The 22009-nt window shown below is 53.0% G+C and overlaps 1 protein-coding gene across 2 annotated transcripts in view; it reads left to right on the top strand.

Annotated features, from left to right (window-relative positions):
• Positions 1–12370: 12370 nt before the first annotated feature.
• Positions 12371–22009, top strand: part of SYNC (syncoilin, intermediate filament protein) — a 16812-nt gene continuing 7173 nt past the window's right edge. The window contains exons 1-2 of one of the 2 annotated variants that reach the window (XM_043578622.1): positions 12371–12676; positions 18421–19561. In XM_043578622.1, the coding sequence (XP_043434557.1) occupies positions 12624–12676; positions 18421–19561 (1194 nt within the window). In that variant the 5' untranslated portion in view covers positions 12371–12623. The remainder of the gene's footprint in view (positions 12677–18420; positions 19562–22009) is intronic. The other variant, XM_043578620.1, reaches the window with a different exon arrangement.

Here is a 22009-nt window from a genome sequence, read left to right as displayed (position 1 = left end):
TGTACCCATTTCTTTTACCTCAAGCCCTCACTGAACTGCTGTCCTCTCACTGAACCCCCATCATCTCACGGGCCCCCACCCTCTCACTGGGCCCCACCCCCTCACTGATTCCCTATCTCCCTAACCTAACCTTATTTGTCAACCTCCATTTCCCAGATGGGACACTGAAAGTGCAGCCCTGGGACCTGTGTCATGCCCACGTGGTCCCTGGCCATAGCCAAACCAGCCACATCCTGTCTTCATGGTCCAGGGAGCAGGTCGTGAGATGGAGGAGCTAGAGGCAAAGGGATCAGTAAGAGCCTGGAAGGAGAGCCCAGCTAAGGGCCTTCTCGGTCAGCTTCCATAGCGGCTATGGGCCTGCGGAGATGATGCTGCAGGCAGAGAGGCAGTTCACCCTTTGGCTGGCCAGGACCCAAGCCAGGGACTGGAACACAAGAGCAGGCATTGGTCCCTCCCTGATCCCCTGAACAAGAGCTGCACTGTGCACACCCCTCCCATTCCCCTACCCCGCCCCTGAGGCCAGGACAAGGTCAGGCAGGGCCACCCATGGAGGCCGGAAACAGGAGGACAGCCAGGCAGCAAGGAACAAGGGAGAGAGGCTTTGAGTTCCAGGATCAGGGATACACAGACAGACCTGCGGGCAGAGAGAGTCTGGGGTGGCAGGGGTGGCCACCAGGTGTTCCAAATGTGTCCCGGACACAGAGGAGCAGACCCACGTGAGAGAGACCCAAGCCCATAGGGGCAGCAGCAGGGAGGTTGATTGATTCTGGAGATAAGGACGACCCTGGACAAGGACACGGGATTCACAGGCCCCACTGCACAGCCACAGCCTTCAGCAGAGCCCCAAGACTCCTTGGCTGACCTCATTCGCTTGTCCATCAACTGAGTCACCGCAACTCAACACTGCCAGCCCCGTGTTGGGCACTAGGGGGAAAGAAGTGAAAAGGCACTGTCCCCAGCTTCATGCAAGCAGCTGAACCCAGGATCTAGATTTAAGGGAGTTGTTTATGGGGCACCTGGGTGACTCAGTCGGTTAAGCGTCCGACTTTGGCTCAGGTCATGATCTCACAGCCCGTGAGTTCGAGCTCCACATCAGGGTTTGTGCTGACAGCTCAGAGCCGGGAGTCTGCTTCCGATTCTGTGTCTCCCCCTTTCTCTGCCCCTCCCCTGCTCACACTCTGTCTCTCTCTCTCAAAAATAAATAAACATAAAAAAAAAAAAGGAAGGGAGTTGTTTATGCTCTAAGGGACTGCCTTGCCCATAGTTCTCTCTAAGGGTCTCTTAGGTCATCATACTCTGAACCAAGTGACCTAACTGCCCTGCCAGTTAAGTGGACCAGAGGTGGCCAGTGGCCCCTGAAGTGGTCTGGCTGAAACTGCCATCCAGGAATCAGACTCACTGATTTGGGGAGTGAGGGAAAGAAGGCTAGGAACGGGATCGTTTCATCAGGAGCTCAGGAACAAGCACAGCAATGACATGAGGCAGGAAGAACATCAGTGGAGGCCCTGGACGATGGAGCCTCTGTGACCAACGGTGTCAAATGTGGGAGTATCGGGCACCTGCAGCCAAGGCAAAGACCAGGTGTCCGGGTCAGTGGACCTGTCTGCTTCCTGAGCACCCGTGGGGACACTGTGAAGCGGGGACATGAGGGGCACCCGCCCTGTCCTCCTCAATTCCCCAAATAGCCTTGCCATTGAGCTGTCTCCTCAAGCACTTGCCTAAGCATTTCTCTGGTGCTTGTCATCCAGAGGAGCCAAAGGAGCATCATCTCTCACATCCCTGCCTCTCTGGCCTCCTCCCGGCCAAGCCAGCCCTGCGATCCAGAGGAGCCACATCTGGTAGCAAGAGCCCTGGACTTCAGTCCACAGAGGAGATTCGAGTCCCACTTTCACCATATATGCGTCTCTCGGAGCGCCTGCTTCCTCATCAGAAATGGGAGTGGTGCCTGCTGCCCCAGGGGCTGTTGGGAGAATGAAAGGAGATAGTGGATGACAAGAGGCCGCTCCAGCCTCCCCAACCTTCACGCTCCTTCTGGCCCCAGGACTTCCATCCATCTGGGACCCCAAGCTCCAACCAGACTCCCTCAGGCTGGGTTGGGGGCTCTAGCCACTTCTCCTAGAGCCTGGGGTTTTGATCTAGAAGAGAAGCCTCTGGGGGACAAAGGTCAGAGGCATTGTGGCATTTCAAACACTTGTGACCAGCCAGTGGGGAGGCTGCTCAAGTCTGGGTCCACTTAGTCACATTTTCTGTCACATTTTCTGTCAATCCAATGCCTCAGTCCAGGGGAAGAGGCCCCAGGCAGGGAGCTGGACTCTGGTTAGAACAGGAAGTCCTATCAGGCTGTTGTTGGGACTCACATGAGACTGTGTCACCTCAGCTCTCGGTGTGATGGTGCATAGGAACTGTCTCGAGCCACCTTTCCTCATTTCTACCCATATCTCATCATCTTTCTGCCTTTCTTGCGAGGACTAGTGGCCAGTCAGCCTGGTTGGCGCCCCCACCCAGTAACATGAGCTCTGGAGCTAGAGAGCTAGAGAGATCTGGGTTCAAATCCTAGCTCAGCTGCTTCCTAACTGTGTGACCCCGGACAAGCTGTCTCGCCTCTCTGAGCAAGACGGGGGTGACCAACATGACAGCATGGGAAGGGCCAAGCAAGTGGCTGGAGGGTTCCCTGAATGTCAGTTCCCTCTCTCCTTCCCAGGTCCAGGGCCCTGGGCTGGGGCCATCAGTGGGGCTGGAGGAGGCCGGGGGCCCCACCCTGAGCTTTAGGAATCATGGGATTAAACACATGTGCCCACTATGTGACCTCCAGCAGGTCACTGCAGTGCTTTGAGCCTGTTCTCATGTCAAGTGAAAGATCACTAGAACATGCGTGGCTAGAACTAGGTCCCCCTTGTCTGGTCGCAGAAGGCTGCCTGGAAGAAAGGACTGAGACTCCCTTTGAGTGGGAGGAGAGCAAACTGGGCAAGAGGGGGACTGCCCTTGAAGGCAGGAGGCCTGGGGGGGGGGCAAGGATAGCAGGGAGGTGAGTCACCAGGAAGTGGGGGGCGGGGGACTGGGCTGTTCTGAAGGTTGGGCAGGCTCTGTGCTTCCATGGGTCAGGGGTCAGCTGGAGGGGTCTGCTAGATGTGGACGCAAAGGCTCACACCTATCCCAGAGGACTCTGCTAGCGACACACAGTCACACACACACTTGTCCACGTGGTCACACAAAGGCACTCTGGAAACACAAACAGGTCGACACACTCGTGTACATTCAGGGACATCCACAGTCACCCACAGACACAAAGACACACACAAGAGACATTCACCAACGCATCCACATGCCTTTTACACTCAAGTGTAAAAGTATATCCACAAGTATATCCACACACACACACACACATTCAGACATATTCACGCACACTCCTGCACACAACATCCACAGACAGAAGGGCAAACGCACAGGCGCACGCACTTGGACCCCCAGGTGCACTCACACAGACACCGAAAGGGACACACTCAGACACAATCATACTCACTCCTGCACACCCAGGGCCACTCCCACAGGCACAATGGCAGCCGCAAAGACGTGCACACCCTTCGCACATTCTTGCACACCAGCGTGTACACTTGAGTCAAAGGCACGCACCTATTGTGTACCTGCTCCTGTACACTCTGGAACATTCAGACATCCTCACAGATACACACAGGCTAGTACCGTCGGGTAGACTCACGCGGAGCCTCCCTCACCCACCTCTCCAGCCATTCCCCCAATCGGCAGCTAACTGGGCTCGGCCCTTTCTCCCCACCCACTTCCCACCGTCCTCTGGGGCCTCCCGGGCCTCCCTCCGGAACTGGGGGAGGGGACGGGGCGGGGCTCGCCCTGCTGATGTGGCAACTCGCTCACCTGCGCCCGGGCTGCACCCTGGCCAAGAAAGGCTTAATGGAGCGGGAATCCCAAGCGCTGACCCCATCCGGTCTCTGCCCTGGTTCTCAGCGGAAAGTGAGACCCTCAGAGGGGGGTCAGATGGTGAACAGGACTTGAATCCTGGACTCCAGTGCCAGGAGCCCAGTGGGGAGGGGATGCTCGTGCTGGGCACCGGGACCAGGAAGACTGGGCTCCAGGCCTTCCTCCTGCCTGCCCTGGCTGGCTGCCTGTGGATCCTGCCCCTCCTCGGTGTTCCCAGTCTCCCCAGCTGGCATTCCCGTCCTCTGGTCCTTAGGCGCTGTTTGTCTCCACAGCCAGTACCACGGTCCAAGCCAGAAACCTGGCCACGTGAGGCACGCACGGAAAGTCACTGCTTCCTGTCAAATAGATCTCCCCGGTGTTCCTCAAACCTGGACAGGAGGCCGCCTGTGCAAGGGGGAAGCCCAGCTTTGCTACTTCCCAGCTATGTGACTTAGGGCAAGTCACTTGCTGCCTGAGCCTCAGTTTCCTAGCTGTAATATAAATGGGGTGATGGTCTCCCAAGAGTGGATTGGCGAGGGAATTAAGGAACATAATAGAGGCAGCATGTGCCAGGGCCAGGCCCAGGGACTCTGGACAGGTTTGGGGAGTGAATGGAAGACTTCTGACGGGATTACCAGGACAACTGACCCAAGCCCTCTCACTCCCCGCTGGAGCCTCACTGATCCTGCTGATGTGCATGCAGTGTGGTCTGCTGTTAGGTTTGCTGCTGCTTCCAAAGCCCCAGCAGCCCCACCCAGCCCTAATCATTGTACCCTGGTGGGAGGGCAGGTGGCAGGGGTGGAGAGGGGTCAGGGAGAGTCAGCCACGCTCCTGGGAGCCACCAGTCTGATAGGGAAGATCCAGCTCAGCTCTCCTCCTGCAGCTTAATCAGATCCCATTCTGTCTTTGGGTCTCCAAGCCTCGTTAGTGGGGGAGACACTGCCCTTGCCCCAAGGATTCCCAGTTGGCCGTGGGAGACAGACTATTCCAAGAGCTCTCAGGCTGGTGGGGAAGAGACTCCCTGGCCCAGCGCCCCAGACTAGTTGGGGAGATATAACACTTCCCTTGGGATTCCCAGTCTGATGGGGGGCAGGCTACCAGGCTGGTCAAGGAGACACGACATTGTTCTCAGGGACCTCAAGTCACAAAAGAAGAAAGTGAACACGTACGTAGGATACAAAGGTACGTAAACACAGAAAAGCAGAAATGAGCAATAGACGAATTCAGCTTTGTGCATATGTCTCTTGTGTACGATTCTTTGTGACTGTGCGTGCATGTGACTCTGTGTGACTGTTGCCTCTGAGTATGTGCTTCTGTTGCCGTGACTGTGCACATACCTCTGAGCTGAGGCTGCTGAGGAGGCTCAGTGAGTGGACCCAGCTGGGCCGAATCACTCATTCCCTGGACATGCATTTACTGAGCGTGCACTGTGTTCCGGCACTGGGCTAGGCCTTGTCGTACCATGGAGACCCCGACAGGGTTCCTGCTGAACCTTGATGGTTCCTGCTTTCAGGGCATCACTATGTAATGGGGGTAGACGGAACATTTAAACAAGCAATTCTTTTATGCTGTGACCTGTTTAGAGGAAGTACAGGGGGCAGCAGCAACATTAGGGGAGGGGGACTTCCTAGAAGGTGGGATATTTAAACTGTGCCCTGAGTCACAGGCATTAGGGCTGGGGAAAGGGCTTGCAGGTAGAGGGAACAGCATATGCAAAGGGTGCTGACCTGGGGGGAGAGAACCCAGGAAAGATTTCTTGGAAGAGAGGACTGGATGGGTTTTTGGGTTTTAGAAGAGCTAGGCAGGCAAGAGGAGGGCCGTAGCTTCAGTTGGAGGGTTGGGGTGGGGTGTAGTGGGAATAGCCAGGGGACATTTTCTGGCCAGAATCTGCACCTGGGGATGGAAGGACAGTGTCCAGAGGAGCCTGGGGGTTTGAGGGGAAGGGGCAACTCCAAGGAGAGGGGATGCTGCTGGGTGGTGAGTTTAGGGATGAGCTCCTGGACTGGTCTCTGGGCTGTGCGAGGAGAGGAGAGAGAGAGAGCGGGGGGGGGGGGGGGGGGGGGGGGGGGGGGGGGGGGGGGGGGGGGGGGGGGGGGGGGGGGGGGGGGGGGAGAGGGAGAGAGAGTGCACCAGGGAGGCCAAGGGAGCCTGGTAAAAGCCCCCCTCCTCCCCGTGGACCCTCAGTTTGTAAAGGGAGTGTAACAATAGCTCCTTCACAGGGAAGAGGTAAGGATTACAGTAAATGCACTTGCCCAAGCTGCTCTCAGTGGGCTCTCCAGAAGTTCATTTATTCCTCCCAAGAACTATATTATTATACTTTCCCTTTTGGAAGCTGAGGAAGCAGGCGCAGAGAGGCCCAAGGTTGCAGAGCACAGGGTGAGAGAGAGCGGGCTGGATTGGAACCTGGTCTGAGTCTAAACCTGGCTTATTCCCTGGAGTCCCACAGCCTCCAGCACGCAAAAACGCCTCTTAAATCGGTAACCACTAGTTACCAGTGGATCTGGTGCTATTACTATTATTGTTGTTTTTTGTTACTTACGACCTTGATGCCAAAAACATTTTGATTCAGCTGGGGTTCGGACCTCCCTGCCACCCGCGCGCCCTCATCCCCCAAAGCTCCGGGCCCAGGCGACCCGGCGCGGCCGCTGTGGGAACAGCCACCCCAGAGACCCGGGGTCGGTGTGGTGGCACCCCCTGGAGGCAGCGCTCGGAATCGCCGCAAGAACCCGACCCTTAAGCGCAGGTCCCCCGTGGGCGCTCAGCACCAGACCGAAGACCCCCAGACAGCAGCTCCCGCTCAGGGAGGAAGGAGGAAATAAAGACGACAACATTTACCAAGCGACTCTTGTGTACTGGGCAAGGTGCTAGGCATTTCCTCTCCATTTTCTTGTGGCACACCCACTCAACCTCATTTCCCAGCAGTGGAAGCTGAGGTTTGGAGAAGTTATAACAACCAGGGATGCAGAACTGGATTTGAATCCAAGTCTGTGCCACACCTGGGCTCCTCCTGGGTAAGTATGAAGAGGAAAAGCCCACCGGACACTCACTGGGCTTAAGATCAGCCTCAGGAGGTCACGCATAGTGACAATGATGATGATAAAAAGTAATTCAAGTCATTAATTGAGGCAGTACACGGAATTGGACTGCCAACTTTTTCTGCCTGTGTAACTTGAGTCAACTAAGTTGCTAACCAATCTGAGCCTCAGATTTACCATTAGTAAATGAGCTTAATTACAGGCCTTCTGTTTGGGGCTGTCATTTTGAGATCCTTTGCAATAATGGAGATAAAATATTTAGCTTAGCACCTGGCCTGTAGTAGGTGCTCAGGAAAACAACTAATATAATTTACTCATTTGGCCATTATTTACTGAAAACCTAGGGGGCTAAGGGATGCAACAACAAAGAAATATAGAGGGGTGCCTGGGTAGCTCAGTCGGTTAAGCGTCCGACTCTTGGTTTCGGCTCAGGTAATGGTCTCATGGTTTGTGAGTTCAAGCCCCACATCAGGCTCTGTGCTGATGGTGCAGAGCTTGCTTGGAATTCTCTCTCTCTCCCTCTCTCTCTGCCCCTCCTACTTTTTCTCTCTCTCTCTCAAAATAAATAAATAAACTTAAAAAAAAGAAAGATATTGTTTTGCTTTATTATTTAAAAAAATTTTTTAATGTTTTATTTAGTTTTGACTGAGAGAGAGCTAGAGCATGAGCGGGGGAGGGGCAAAGAGAGAGGGAGACACAGAATCCGAAGCAGGCTCCAGGCTCTGAGCTGTCAGCACAGAGCCTGATGAGGGGCTTGAACTCACAGACCACAAGACATGACCTGAGCCGAAGTCGGACATTCAACCGACTGAGCCACGCAGGTGCCCCAATATTGTTTTGCTTTAATGACTTCCTTGTCTCTATGTTCCTAGGATCTAGAACATTGTCTGGCTTAATAAATGTTGAAATGAATGAATGAAGGAAGGAAGGAAGGAATAAATCAATGAATGAATGACATACTGCAGTAAGTCAGTCCTTGGTTGTAGTTTTGGGGAGAGTAAGAGGGAGAAAGGCGAGTTTTTTAAGACAGAGAGAGAGCAAGAACAGGGGAGGGTCAGAGAAAGAGGGAGACACAGAATCTGAAAAGGCTCCAGGCTCTGAGCTGTCAGCACAGAGCCTGACGCGGGGCTCGAACCCACGGACCGCGAGATCATGACCAGAGCCAAAGTCAGACGCTCAACTGACTGAGCCACCCAGGCGCCCCAAAGGCGAGTTTTTTAAATAATAGTGACTATTTCTTGGACACTTAGAATGCATCCAGTACCAGACTAAATGCTTTTTGTGTTCTCAATTCATCCTCACAGCAAACACATCAGGTAAAAAATGTTATCTGGTTTTACAGAGACGAAAACAATCTGTGAGGTAGAGTGCCTTTCCTAAGGTCCCACAGTGACTAATTGCAGAAGCAGGTTTTAGGCTTGGATTTGTCCCTGGGCTCCCTTGAAGCAGTGGGCTCTTCCTATCCTCCTCCCACCTCTAGATGGGAGCTCTTGGCACACAGAAACTCAGCAGAATGGCCTCTACCTGCACCAGTAATAATGGGGAATGTGCTACTCTCAGCTTTTGGAGCAAGTTCACTCCACCCGCTCGTGTGTTGAACCTCACATTTGATTGCTTTTCACAACAATCCTGTGAAGAGGATATTAACTGATCATTTCACGGACAGAGAACTGAGGTTCAGCGAGGTTGGCTTCCCAAGGTCGCAGAGGCACGTTCTGGAGTGTGGCGGAGGCTGCTGCCAAGACTCCGCCCCCTCTGCGGCCCCCTGGTGCCGCTCTCTACTTCCAAGCTCCTCCCCCTGCCAGTAATGCCTCCTCCCCTTCCTCCACTTTCAGCCCCCTCGCTGCCCCGTCCTCTTGGCCAAGGTAACCACCGGCCTAAACCTGAGTAAGGTGAGCTAAGAGGGACCTCTTGGGTTGGGCTCCTGTCCAGGGTGGTGGCCAGGAGGTCACTGTTCACCTAGGATGGAATTTTGATCAGTTTACAACTTTTCTGATTCTGGTTTTGGTTGGGAATTTAGAAAGAAGGGCTTCCTGAATTCTCTGCCAAGGAAGGGCTCATCTTCCTTCGGTTTCTTTCTTTCTTTCTTTCTTTCTTTCTTTCTTTCTTTCTTTCTTTCTTTCTTTCTTTCTTTTTTAAGTTTTTTAATGTTTATTTTTGAGGGAAAGACAGAGCATGAGCGGGGGGAGGGGCAGAGAGAGAGAGAGAGAGAGAGAGAGAGAGAGGGAGACACAGAATCTGAAGCAGGCTCCAGGCTCTGAGCCGTTAGTACAGAGCCCTATGCGAAGCTTGAACTCTTGTGAGGCAAGATCATGACCTGAACTGAAGTCAGATGCTTAACCTGGTGAGCCACCCAGGTGCCCGGTTTAGTTCTTACCTTAGGGGTCTCAGCAGGAGAAAGGGAACACAAAGCTTCAAATGGAAGAGTGTTTAATGAAGGAACTATTCACAGAGGTGTGGGAAGGAATGGTGAAGCACCCTGGGGCTCACAACTGAGGGATGGTATCCACCACCCCCCCCCCACCCCCCGCCAAGGACCTGACAGGCAAGAGGAGAGAACCTTGTTAATGAACCTGGTGAGCGAGTTGTACCCATGGGTGCAGGCTGCCGCACAGGAGCTGTGGCTGTCTGTGGAGGAACACAGTAACTGGCAAAATCACAGGGGGAGGTGGATGTTAGAAATATCTCAGTCTAACTCCCCTCCTTCGCCCTGATCTTAGACACTGTCAGTGTCTCCTATTAGCCAATCTCCACCTGAAACTGTAAGGCAAGGGGGCCAGGTAAGACTGTCAGCCAGAGTCAGCCCCAGAGCAGAGAGGCATGGAGGGTGGCGGTTAGGCAAAGAGCAGCCAACCCAGGGCCTTCTCTGCTCTTTCTGGACTTGGCTTTGTAGAGGGGCCGAGAAACAGAGTGGCTATGCCTGTCTTTCAAAGAAGCCTGTGCCGGACATCAGCACCCTTTCTCCTCCTTCCAGGTCCAGGTTACCCTGTTTGTGATGTTGTCCTGCTCCTGGAGTTCATCTGTCCCATCCCTGGCTTCCCTGGTTTTCAGTGCGTAGCACTGAGTCGGCATTATTCTCTGCATGGGTTTGTCTCCCCAGACAACAGTTCTTGCATCCTCTACACTGTGAGCTCTTTGCAGGCAGGGGCCTGGGCCAAATTAGGCCGTTTGCCCTGACACAGGCCCTCACACAGGCCGAATGCCGCCGTATGCCAAGTGAACTGAGTCCTGTGTCCTCACATACCTCTCTCAGCCTTAGTATATGCAATCTGAGCACATGTGAATATCTGTTTCCCTAAGTACACAGGGGCTTCTTGGTGGTGAGCAGCAGAGGCTTTTTTTTTTTTTTTTTTTTTTTTGAGATCCTGTTATGTACCAGGCCCTGTGCTGGGTCTTGGGGACACAGCAGGGGACAAGACAACGCAAAGTCCCTGCTCTCATGGGGCTTCCATTCTAGTGGGGAAAGCGGAAAAAGGAAGGAATGGAAAAGAAACAACATTATTTCAGATGTAATCCGTGCTGTACAGAAAATAAGGCAGTGGGATAAATAGTAACTTGATAGACATTTATGCTGGGGGGCGGGGACATCAGGGAAGGGTTTTCTGAGGAGATGGCATGTAAGCAGAGACCCAAAGAAGAGTAGAAGCTGGGATGTGAAGGGTGTTCGACAAGACAAGTGGGAACAGCATAAACTAAGGTATGCAGGTGGAAGTGCTTCTGGGACCCTGAGAGATTTGGGGTTGCAGCCTAAGGAAGGCTTTAGGGAAGGTTAGAAGGGGTGAGGAATTCGGCTTTGGGGACAGCCCAGGGCCAGCTCCTGGGCTGGGCTGGGCGGGGGGGGGGGGGGGGGGGGGGGGGGGGGTGTTGGAGGGGAAGGGATAGCCCTTCTTAAGGCCACCCTTGCTGCCTGTTGCCTAGCACCTACAGCAAATAGTGCTGCCGCAGGCCTCACCCTGGCTCCCTCAGCTCCTCTCTGAGTGGCAGCAGCTGTCAAATGACCAGCAGCTGAGGAGGTTTGCCAACCTCCTCCTCTGGAATATTTTAGGGGTAAGTCAGAAAATGACCAGCCGCCTCCTTAAAACCCGGCTTTTTCTAATGCATGCCTTACAAGGGTGTATTTGGCTACGCTGGGTGTTAATCTCTCACCCCCTTGCATTAGACAGAGAGATATAAATACACAGCCACAGGCGGCACCCTCAGATACACAGATTCGTGAACCTGTCGGCAGGCCCCAGGTCACACACAGAGGACACGCCAGGCATGGCCCTGTGAGCACCCACTCGCATACTAACACGCATCAGCCCTAGTCCCTCGAGGGCACACAATCACTCGTAGGCCCATACACATGCCCCACAACACAGTCCCAAGAGTCCACAACCGCGGATCCCCACCCCTAACAACCACTCTCTACCCCGCGCCCCAAGATTATACAAGCCCCCAACCCTATGCCCCCACACAGATATGTACCCCACAGTCGTCACAGAGTCACACACGGGCACACAATCCCACCATCTCCCCCTCCACATACACAACCATGTGGTGTTCACACCGCCTGCAGTGGGCACGTTGATCACAACACAACCCACACGCATTCAACGCCGCGCGGCACCATTGCCCCACCCCCGCCCCACACTCAAGGCCTCTCTGATTAAACACACATCCAGCCCCTCGCTCTTTACAGTACACAGCATTCTTGTGCGGTTGAGTCAAAGACCTCCTCAGACAGAGAGATTAAGTGGAAAAAAGGCATCGGAAGGGAGAATGCCGGAGGCCCAGGTCTGGGAAGGGGCCGGCAGCTTCTGGCTTAGGGAGAAAGACTTCAGTGTTGAAATTTGACCCTGACTCTAATGTGCTAAGGCCTTGGGGGGAGGGGGCACGCCTCGGAGTGGACAGAAGAGCTGCTGGGTCGGGGTGACAGATGGAGCAAGCGGAGGGACCCCAGGAAACCCCGCAGCGCGGGGGGTGGACATCGGTGTTAAATGTGGACTCGACCTTATAGGCTTAAGCCCCTCCCACGCAGTCCTCCCACCGCCCTTCCCTAGCCCCCGGCAACAGGCTCCCGACTATCCCCAAACGCACCGGGTGTGGCCGTGACCCCTCCTCCCCCAGCCCTTCGGGACAGCTGCGGGGCACCGCGCTCAGGCCTCCCCTCCCCCTCCCCCTGCGCAGGTGGGGCTCGCCGGACGCCGAGCTGCGCGCGCTGGGGTGCCGGGTCCCTCTCAGTCCCCCCACCTCAACCCTCTGCCCCGACCCCAGGCAGGGGAAGTGCTCTTCTGGGGCTGCAGAGCCGCCCTCCTCCCCTGCACCCCCGCCCCCCCCCCCCCCCCCCCCCCCCCCCCCCCCCCCCCCCCCCCCCCCCCCCCCCCCGCAGCTGGGACCCTTGGAAGGAATGAGTGGAGAGAAAGAAGGTTCGGGAAGATCTCAGGGCCCGCGGGTTTGGGAGACGCCGATCGGCCACCCCCCACCTCCGCCCCCGGCCGCGCGGCCCGCTCCCTCCTCCCGCGGGCGGGAGCTGGGGCCAAGTGGGCGCGCCCGGCCCAGGGCGGGCGGGATCCGGTGTCGGCGGCAGCTGCCAGTGCGGCGGGCGCGGGCGCGGAGCGAGCGGCCGGCGGGGCCGGCTATTAATAACGCGGCCGCCCAGCCCGGGGTCGCGCAGCCATGGCCAGCCCGGAGCCCCGGCTCGAGGGGGACGGCGCCGCCCAGGCCGCGAGGTAGGACCGCGCAGGGCCCGAGTCGCCGCGCTGGGGGGAGGGGGCGCTGGACGAGCCCCCCGCGATCACCTTTCGCCTGGCTGGGGGTGGTGGGCCAGCCGGGGTGCGGCGCGGGCACTGGGCGGAGCCACCGGCCAAGGGAGATGGGGGAGGCCCGGGGTCCCGGCACCTCCGTTTGTCTGTGGCTTTTTATAGCGCCCCCCCCCCCCTCGCCTCCGGGGCTGGGTGACGATTAACCCTTTCAGACTGGTGGGCATCCACCGGCATATGCCACTGGGCCAGAGTGGCCAAGGACGCTACTAGCTTTCTTTCATTCCTCACCCCAAATGCGACTGGAGATGGAGGCCTCCAGTTGCTGAATTCGCTGTGTGGAAGGGACTTGGTGCAAGGTTGGGCAGCTGCCAGCTTGGAGTTAAGAGCCTGTTCGGGCAGCTTGCTCTCTCCGGTCTGAGGCCTGGAATGGGGGGTGGGGAGGGTCTTAGGAGGGCCTTGGTCTTTGCCCCCCCCCCCCCCCCCCCCCCCCCCCCCCCCCCCCCCCCCGAGAGAAGGCCCGCCCCCAACCATCCACTCTGTCAGCTTACCACTGGTGACGGGGAAAGGGCTGTGGCTCAGGGATTTGGGACCAGTAGGGAGTATTTCTGCCCCAGGTCAGACCATAGCCCCGAAGAGGCGAAGGTGCAAACACACACACCCCACACCCCTCACTGTCACACACAGCACAAAGCTGAGTACAGTTTTGCACATACAGTCACCTGTGCTGCCATATGCATATACAGATACACACGAGTCAGACACACACCAACGCATGCCTGCAGCATGTCACAGACACTCCTTGCCACAGCCTCGATGTGCAGAGTGGGAGCTGCTGGAGTCCTCTAGGGCCAGTGTCAGAGTGGCAGAGGGAGGCTGCTTGGAGTCCAAGGAAGCCTGAGGTCAGGGGCCCCATCTGAGCCGGCTCCCTTGCCCCTCGACCTCCCATACCCTATTTTCCTCAGCCCCTTAAAGAGAGGCAGCTGTGTGAGGGCAGCACCGAGCAGAGGCCTGGCACTGTGGGGGGCAACAGGCAACAACAGTGTGTGATAAGGGCGCTGCCTGGGAGTCAGGTGGCCGGGGTTCTACTTCCAGCTCTGCCACTTGACTTTGGGCAAAGTTTCCTCCTTGGATCTGAGTCAGTTTCTTGCCTTCCTTCTACAGAGCCAGAGCCCCACCCTGGGATACACAGAGAATGAGAACTGTACTTGTCCTTAGGAAATGGACTCTCAGGGGACACGGACACGCTCACTGGTGTAATAGCACTAAGTGCAAAGATGAGCTGCACACAAAGTGCCTTGAGAACGCAATAATGGGTTTGTCTGCGAAATGCTTCACAGGGGAGATGAGTGGGGCTTGAAAGACGAATAGAAATTTACGAGTAGATAAATAAGTATATATATATTTTAACTTTTTATAATTAAAAATTTTTAATGTTTATTTTTGAGAGAGAGAGAGAGACAGAGTGTGAGCCGGGAAGGGGCAGAGAGAGAGGGAGACCCAGAATCCGAAGCAGGCTGCAGGCTCCTAGCGGTCAGCACAGAGCCCAATGCGGGGCTCAAACCCACAAACTGAGATCATGACCTGAGCTGAAGTCAGATGCTTAACCAACTGAGCCACCCAGGCACCTCACCCCCTTTTTTAAGTTTATTTTATTTTTACAGAGAGAAAGAGAGTAGGGAAGGGGCAGAGAAAGAGGGAGACACAGAACCTGAAGCAGGCTCCAGGCTCTGAGCTGGCAGCACAGAGCCCGACGCGGGGCTCGAACTCAGGAACCGTGAGGTCATGACCTGAGCCAAAGTCGGATGCCTAACCAACTGGGGCTTCACCAACCCAGGCACCTCTAAATAAGTATATTTTGAATGCTATGTGCCAAGCTCTGTTGGACCTGCTGTAGCTTTGTACCTGTTTTAGAACTCATGCCTGGGGCGCCTGGGTGGCTCAGACGGTTGAGCGTCCGACTTCGGCTCAGGTCACGATCTCGCGGTCCATGAGTTCGAGCCCTGCGTCAGGCTCTGGGCTGATGGCTCAGAGCCTGGAGCCTGCTTCCGATTCTGTGTCTCCCTCTCTCTCTGCCCCTCCCCCGTTCATGCTCTGTCTCTCTCTGTCTTAAAAATAAATGTTAAAAAAAAAAAAAAAAAGAACTCATGCCTGTTCTGGGAACAGAGTGATAAAAGGAGCACCGTCCAGCTTTGGAGCCAGATGCCATCTTCTCCAGCCTCTACCACTTACAAGTTGTGGAACCTTGAGTGAGTTCTTTACTCAGTGCTTTGGTTTCCTCATCTACAAAACGGGGGTAACAGATGAGCATCATATACATGAGTATTCATGTAAAATACTTGGAATACTGCCTTGAACACAGTTACGTCATTCCAGGGTGGAGAACTCAGCAGGAGCCTGTGAGGGCCGGCTGCTGGGAAAGCAGGGGCTGTGTTGAGGATCAAGGTGGGTCTGGCCGGCTGAGCAGGTGCATCCTTTCTGGTGCTACGAGCTCTACCTTTCCAGGTGGTGCAGGATTGTTCTCTCATCAGATGGTGTACAAGGAGCTGTATTTTCTGAGCTGCATTCTTTAGACATAGTGGGCTAGGAGTAGGAGGTGTAAAAGTGTTAACACATGCTCTGGGTGGGCGGGGGCGGGTAGTGTGAGATGAGCCTGGAAAGGTATGTTGGGGCCACATCTTTAAGGGCTTTGAGTCTATGCTAAGCAGCTGGCTATTTGTGCATGAAGTGATGCGACACGGTTATGTTCTAGTGAGCTGTGGCACTGTAGGCAATAGGCTGGCATGAGAAGGAAGAATGCCCGTTACAAGGCTGGCACATGAGTGCAGGTATGCGATGACTTGGAGTAGGGCCCTGGCAAGGGGATGAGGAGGAGGTGGAGACTGGAGACTTTCTGAGATAGGTCAGTTCTCAGTGAGTTGGCTATGTGGGGGAGGAAAAGAGCTGTTTAAAGATTATTTGCCTCAAAAATAGAACTACCCTACGATGCAGCAATTGCACTGTTAGGTATTTACCCAAAGGGGACAAAATGTAGATTCAAAGGGGTACATGTTTATTGTACAAAGATTCAAAGGGGTACATGCACCCCAATGTTTATAGCAGCATTATCAACAATAGCCAAACGATGGAGAGAGCCCAGATGTCCATCAACTGATGAATGGGTGAAGATGTGGTATATATATGCAATGGAATATTACTCAGCCTTCAAAAAGAATGAAATCTTGCCACGTGCAATGACATGGATGGAGCTAGAATGTATTATGCTAAATGAAGTAAGTCCATCAGAGAAAGACAAATACCATATGATTTCACTCGTGTGGAATTAAAAAATTATTTTTTCAACGTTTATTTATTTTTTGGGACAGAGAGAGAGACAGAGCATGAACGGGGGAGGGGCAGAGAGAGAGGGAGACACAGAATCGGAAACAGGCTCCAGGCTCTGAGCCATCAGCCCAGAGCCTGACGCGGGGCTCGAACTCGCGGACCGCGAGATCGTGACCTGGCTGAAGTCGGACGCTTAACCGACTGCGCCACCCAGGCGCCCCTCACTCGTGTGGAATTTAAGAAACAAAACAGATGAACATATGGGAGTCAGGAAACGAAAAGAGAGGGAACAAATCATAAGAGACTCTTAATGATAGAGGACAAACTATGGGCTGATGGAGGGAGGGGAGATGGGCCAGATGGGTGATGGGTATTAAGGAGGGCGCTTGTTGTGATGAGCACTGGCTGTTGTAGGTAAGTGATGAATCACTGAGTTCTACTCCAGAAACCAATAGTGTACTGTATGTTAACTAACTAAAATTTAAATTAAAAAAAAGAAGGGGGGGTAGATTATTTGCCTCTTCAACCTGCTGTATGGGGATGTGCTTCTCTGAGCTGGAGAATACAGGTATAGTAAGCCCAGGGAGAAGGATAATTTGGGGGCAGTTGAGTTTGAGGTGCTAGGTGACACTAGGTGAGAGAGATCAGTCTTTGTGGTAAAGTGATGGGAACAGACAGGGTGATGGTTGAGGCTGCCTTCAAGCTTTTAGATTTCGGTGCAGGTGCTTGGGTTGCATGAAGCCAGTGATGTCTGGGGCCTGGTGAAGCCACACTTGTGGTTTCCAGAGGGCCACCACTGAGACACAGAATGGGGAGCCAGGGACTCCTGGGGTGCTAGAGAGGAAGATAGAGTGAGTACACAACGATTTAGAATAAAAGTAATCTGTAGTGGGAACTTGGAGCTGAGATCTAGAGCTTAAAACCTGGACACAAGTAGGCCTTTTCAAGACAGATGACTTCATTGATACATGGAGCTTTTCATTTATGCTTTATGTCTAAAATAAGTTTCCCGTAAGCTACACTCACATTTAACTTGTTTTATAACTGGTGCTCATGGAGTATGAGTTTCCTTGAGCAAATTACTTAATCTCTTTTCACCTCAGTTTCCTGATCTGTAAAATGGGGATAATAAGTATGACTTACCTCATAAAAATGTTATGAGGATTAAATGAATTGGTATACGTAAATCATTCAGAACTGAGCCTGAATGATATTAGATTCAGATATTAGGACCTTTTTAAGTGTAATTTATTGTTATTATTTCCGTGGTATTTTATATTTTCAAAGAATTAATTGCCCAGAGATCCAAGGTAGGTAAGATGAATTGAAGCAGGAAGGACCAAAGCCATTTGAAGGCCAGAGAAGCAGGAGAATATTCCTTAACAGAAGCTGGTTAAATTAGCAGGCAACTGGCAGCCGGGTTAAGGAACTTCTCTGTCAGAATCACAGAATCTGAATTCAAGAGCCTTTGACAGGCCAGAGGATGGGCCAATTCTAACAAGATGAATGTTTTTACAGGAACAAGAGATGTGGTTTAAAAGCACTCTGTCTGAGGGGTGCCTGAGTAGCTCAGTCGGTTAAGCATCTGACGTCAGCTCAGGTCATGATCTCGCAGTGAGTTCGAGCCCCACGTCGGGCTCTGTGCTGCCAGCTCAGAGCCTGGAGCCTGCTTTGGACTCTGTGTCTCACTCTTTCTCTGTTCCTCCCCTGTTCGTGCTCTGTCTCTCTCAAAAATAAGTAAACATTAAAAAAGTTAGGAAAATAAAAGTACTCAGTGAGAGACAGTCTTAAAGGCTTTTAGTCAAACTCAGCATTTGCCAGTATGATTGAGCTGCCCTCTATCGGCAATATTGGCCTTATCAACAGAAACGTAGTGTCCAGAGCTCAGAACATACCTGGATACTGTTTCCAATACCCACCCCCAAGAGACAGTGACAGTTTGGAGCCGAGTCAGAAAGAAGTGACCCAAACGAGGAGGGCACTGGACACTTTGGCATGCATGGAATAATCGAAAGATGTTAATTTTCTTTAGGTGTTTAAAGAACTTGGTATGGGAAAGTAGTTAGATTTGTCTGATTCCAGAAAGAGGAACCAAGTCCAGGTAAAAAATTGCAGAGAAGGTTTTACTTCAACACTAGAATTTTCTTATGACAGTGGAACGATGTGAGCTTCCTGGCCTTAAAGGTATGTAAGCAGAGGCTAGACGCTGACGTCATGGGGATGTTGTCAGGGGATCTGAGCCATGGGTGTATGGGGGTAGGCTGACGGAGGGGGAAGGAGCAGACAAGTGCCCTCTGAGATGTGAGAGGCCGAAAAAAGCCCAATGGCTCCCTTCAGGAACCATCCCGGAATTGTGGCTGCCCTCTGACTTTAAGTCATTTCTCTTGCAGAGAAACAAGAACGGAAGCCAGTTCTTCTCTCGAAGAGAACTCTGAATCCCCGCGTGAGGTGGGGACTTTGAACCCAGAAGTTACTCTGTCTTTGGAGGGGACCTTGAACTTAGAGGACATTCTCTACCTGGGGGACACAGGTGACCTCGATGAGACACTCTACGTGGAAGAGACGGAGAAGCCTGAGGAGGCACTGTATATCGAGGAGACCAGGCAACCAGGGGAGGCCCTGGAGATGGACGAGCCTATGAAGCCAGAGGAGATACTATATGTGGACGAGCCCACGCAGCCAGAAAAGACCACAAGCCCAGAGCAGACCAGTTCCGGGGGAGAGACGGTCACGAGCGAGGAGAAACCCAGCCCTGAGGAGAGCCTCCAAGCCGGGCCTGGTCCCAGCACAGACAGCCTGAGCATAGAGGACCTGGAATTGCTAGAGGAGCGTTTCCAGCAATGTGTCCAAGCTGTGGCCCAGCTGGAAGAGGAGAGGGATCAGCTCATCCACGAGCTGGTGTTGCTCCGGGAACCAGCCCTGCAGGAGGTGCAGCAGGTCCATCAGGACATCCTGGCCGCCTACAAACTGCACGCCCAAGCAGAGCTGGAGAGGGACGGGCTGAGGGAGGAGATCCGGCTGGTCAAGCAGAAGCTGTTCAAGGTGACGAAGGAATGCGTGGCCTGCCAATACCAGCTCGAGTGCCGCCGGCAGGACGTGGCCCAGTTTGCCGATCTCCGGGAAGCGCTGACCACACGGGCAGCCCAGCTCTCGGAGGAACTGGCCCAGCTCCGGGACGCCTATCAGAAGCAGAAGGAGCAGTTACGGCAACAACTAGAAGCACCTCCTAGCCAGAGGGACGGGCACTTTCTCCAGGAGAGCCGGCGGCTCTCTGCCCAGTTTGAGAACCTCATGGCAGAGAGCCGCCAAGGCCTGGAGGAAGAGTATGAGCCTCAGCTGCTGCGGCTCCTGGAGAGGAAAGAAGCTGCGGCCAAAGCGCTGCAGAAAACCCAGGCCGAGATCCAGGGGATGAAGGAGGCTCTGAGACCCCTGCAAGCAGAGGCCCGGCAGCTCCAGCTGCAGAACAGGAACCTGGAGGACCAGATCTTGCTCGTGAGGCAGAAACGAGATGAGGAGGTGCAGCAGTACAGGGTAGGCCCCCTGGGCACGGACAGTTAGCCTGGGGCAGGAAAAGGTGACCGGAGTCACAGGTCTCGCGGCCACTTTGAAGGAGGCCCTCCTACATGCAGGAGGACCCGCTTACTCCTCAGGGCGGCCGCTCCTTTACTCCACTCTTCATCCCACCAGGTTAGGCCGGCACTCCGGGCTGAGAATGTAGGCGGCGCCCTGACACCGACCGTCACCCAGTCCTCTCGTTAAGCCTCCAAATCAAGTGTTCTCACTTTCATAGATGAGGAAACAGGCTCAGCGAGCTGGTGGTTTATGAATCCCGGCCTGGCCAATCGTGAATGTTTCCGTGCACTTTCCACGGCACAGTTTTCCAATTCTTGGTGAATCATGCTTGGGTGTGGGGAGCAAGAGGGGGATGAGGCGAGGTGGGATTTTCATTCTCTCCCTCCCTGCACATTCACCCTCAAGTCCCACCTAGCTGATCTCTGCCTTGGAGCTTCCCAGTTTTAAAACTGGGACGAGGGGCGCCTGGCTGGCTTGGTTCAGTAGAGCGTGTGACTCTTGATCTCGAGGTCATGAGTTTGAGCCCCATGTTGGGCATAGAGATTACTTAAAACAAAACAAAACAAAGCAAAAACTGGGATGAAATCTATGAAGCTCTATTCCTCATTTTCCTTCTTTGTGCATTATCACTTGTATTCCGGTTACTTCTGATTAAGTGTGAGCCAGTTCTAATCCCTTTATAGAACAGGGTGGGATATAAATACAAAGTAAAAACACAATTTTGTCTCTCTCCCACGGACTGTGAGCTTTCAGAAGGAAGGGAGCATTGCTTTACTTTTTTCTGCCACTCGGGCTCAGAGGACATCAGTTAAATGCTGACTGAAGGGCTGCTGGCCACTATGAGGGGACCACAATGCGGTGGTTCCTTCCAGAGCAGTATTTTCATCTTTTGAAATACATGTTCCTTTGCATAAGCTTAAAAAGTTCCAGAGATTCTGATACATCCTTCAAGGAACATATCCTCTGTTGAAAATGGCTGTATTCACTCAAAATTTTGTCAAGCTTTCTGTAGTTTGTATTATGAAAGCAATCCCCTCCCCCACTGCACATTTTTAATTGGTTCAGTCTAGTGAAAGAGGATCTTTTTATTTTTTTGGCATAAAATGTATCCTTAAGTTGTACTCAGACAGACATTACATTAATAATTGTAATCCAGGGGAAAGAGCAGCATGTGATTGAAGAGAGGTACAGGTAAGAGTGCTATAGGATAATGAAATTATTTTTAGTCATCCATTAAATCAGACAACACTCCATGGAAGAAGCGGTGTTATTTGAGCTAGGTATTAAAATATAGGCAAGATCTAGACCAGTGCTATCCCAAAGAAATATGCAAGACATAATATAATTTAAACCTTTCTAGTAGCCATACTAAAAAAATAAAAATAGGTGAGAGTAATTTTAATATGTATATTAACTCAACATCTGCAACCTGGCTGCATAGGACAGGTGAAAAATTGAAAGGTGAGTTGAACTGTAAAGGTAGGTTGGGGCAGATCATGTTGGGCTTTTTTTTTTTTTTTTTTTTAAATTAGAGAGAGTGAGTGTGTGAGCTGGGAAGGGGGGCAGAGAGAGAGAATCCTAAGCAAGCTCCACACTCAGTGTGGAGCCAGACGTGGGGCTCAATCCCACAACCCTGGGATCATGACCTGAGCCAAAATGAAGAGTTGGATACTGAATTGACTGAGCCACCCAGGCGCCCCAGGTCATGCCAGGACTCAGAAATCCAAACTAGGGAGTTTGGATTTCATTCAGTACTCAGTTGCATCAGTAAAGTATTTAATCAAGCGAGTAACATAATTGCTTCTCTACTTTTAGAAAAAGTACGGGTGACAGTGTGTAAAATGGGCTGGAGACCTAGAAGCTAGGGGACTAATCAGGAAGCTACTATAGGTAAGAGGAACCAATGTGGGAATACAAGGAAGGGGAAGGATGCAAGAACAAATGCAGGATAATGTGGCCACTGAATGAAGGGGGCAGGGGTGAGAAGTCACAGAGGGTGTCAAGATTTCAGACAAGGCTAACTGGGACAGTGGTACCATCAACAGGAAATCCTCTGGAGGAGTTTTTGGACATAGTATTAGGGTTGTAGAATTGTCCCCGCCCCCCACCCGCCCGTGATTTTCATCACTGTGCTGGATTTCAGATTTGCTGATTGGTACAGCTTTCCAAAGATCATTCTATGAAAAATACTCTTGATGGATGTCTCCTATTGCTTTGTCATAAAGTAGCAATCAAGGTCCTAGTAAGCAAATTCTTTGTGAAATGGCTTCCCAGACTTGTTTGCCAAAGGTCACTTACGGCATCTACTTTTCAAGGGTGCACTTCACTCTTGCAGTTGTACACTCTGCCTCTTTCATCACCATCATCTATTCACTCAACAAATATTTTCTACGCCTGCTTACCATG

Source organism: Prionailurus bengalensis, chromosome C1 (genome assembly GCF_016509475.1).
Source record: "Prionailurus bengalensis isolate Pbe53 chromosome C1, Fcat_Pben_1.1_paternal_pri, whole genome shotgun sequence".
Lineage (NCBI taxonomy): Eukaryota > Metazoa > Chordata > Mammalia > Carnivora > Felidae > Prionailurus > Prionailurus bengalensis.
Note: the sequence above shows the minus strand (reverse complement) of the source record. Positions and strands in the feature narration are given on the sequence as shown.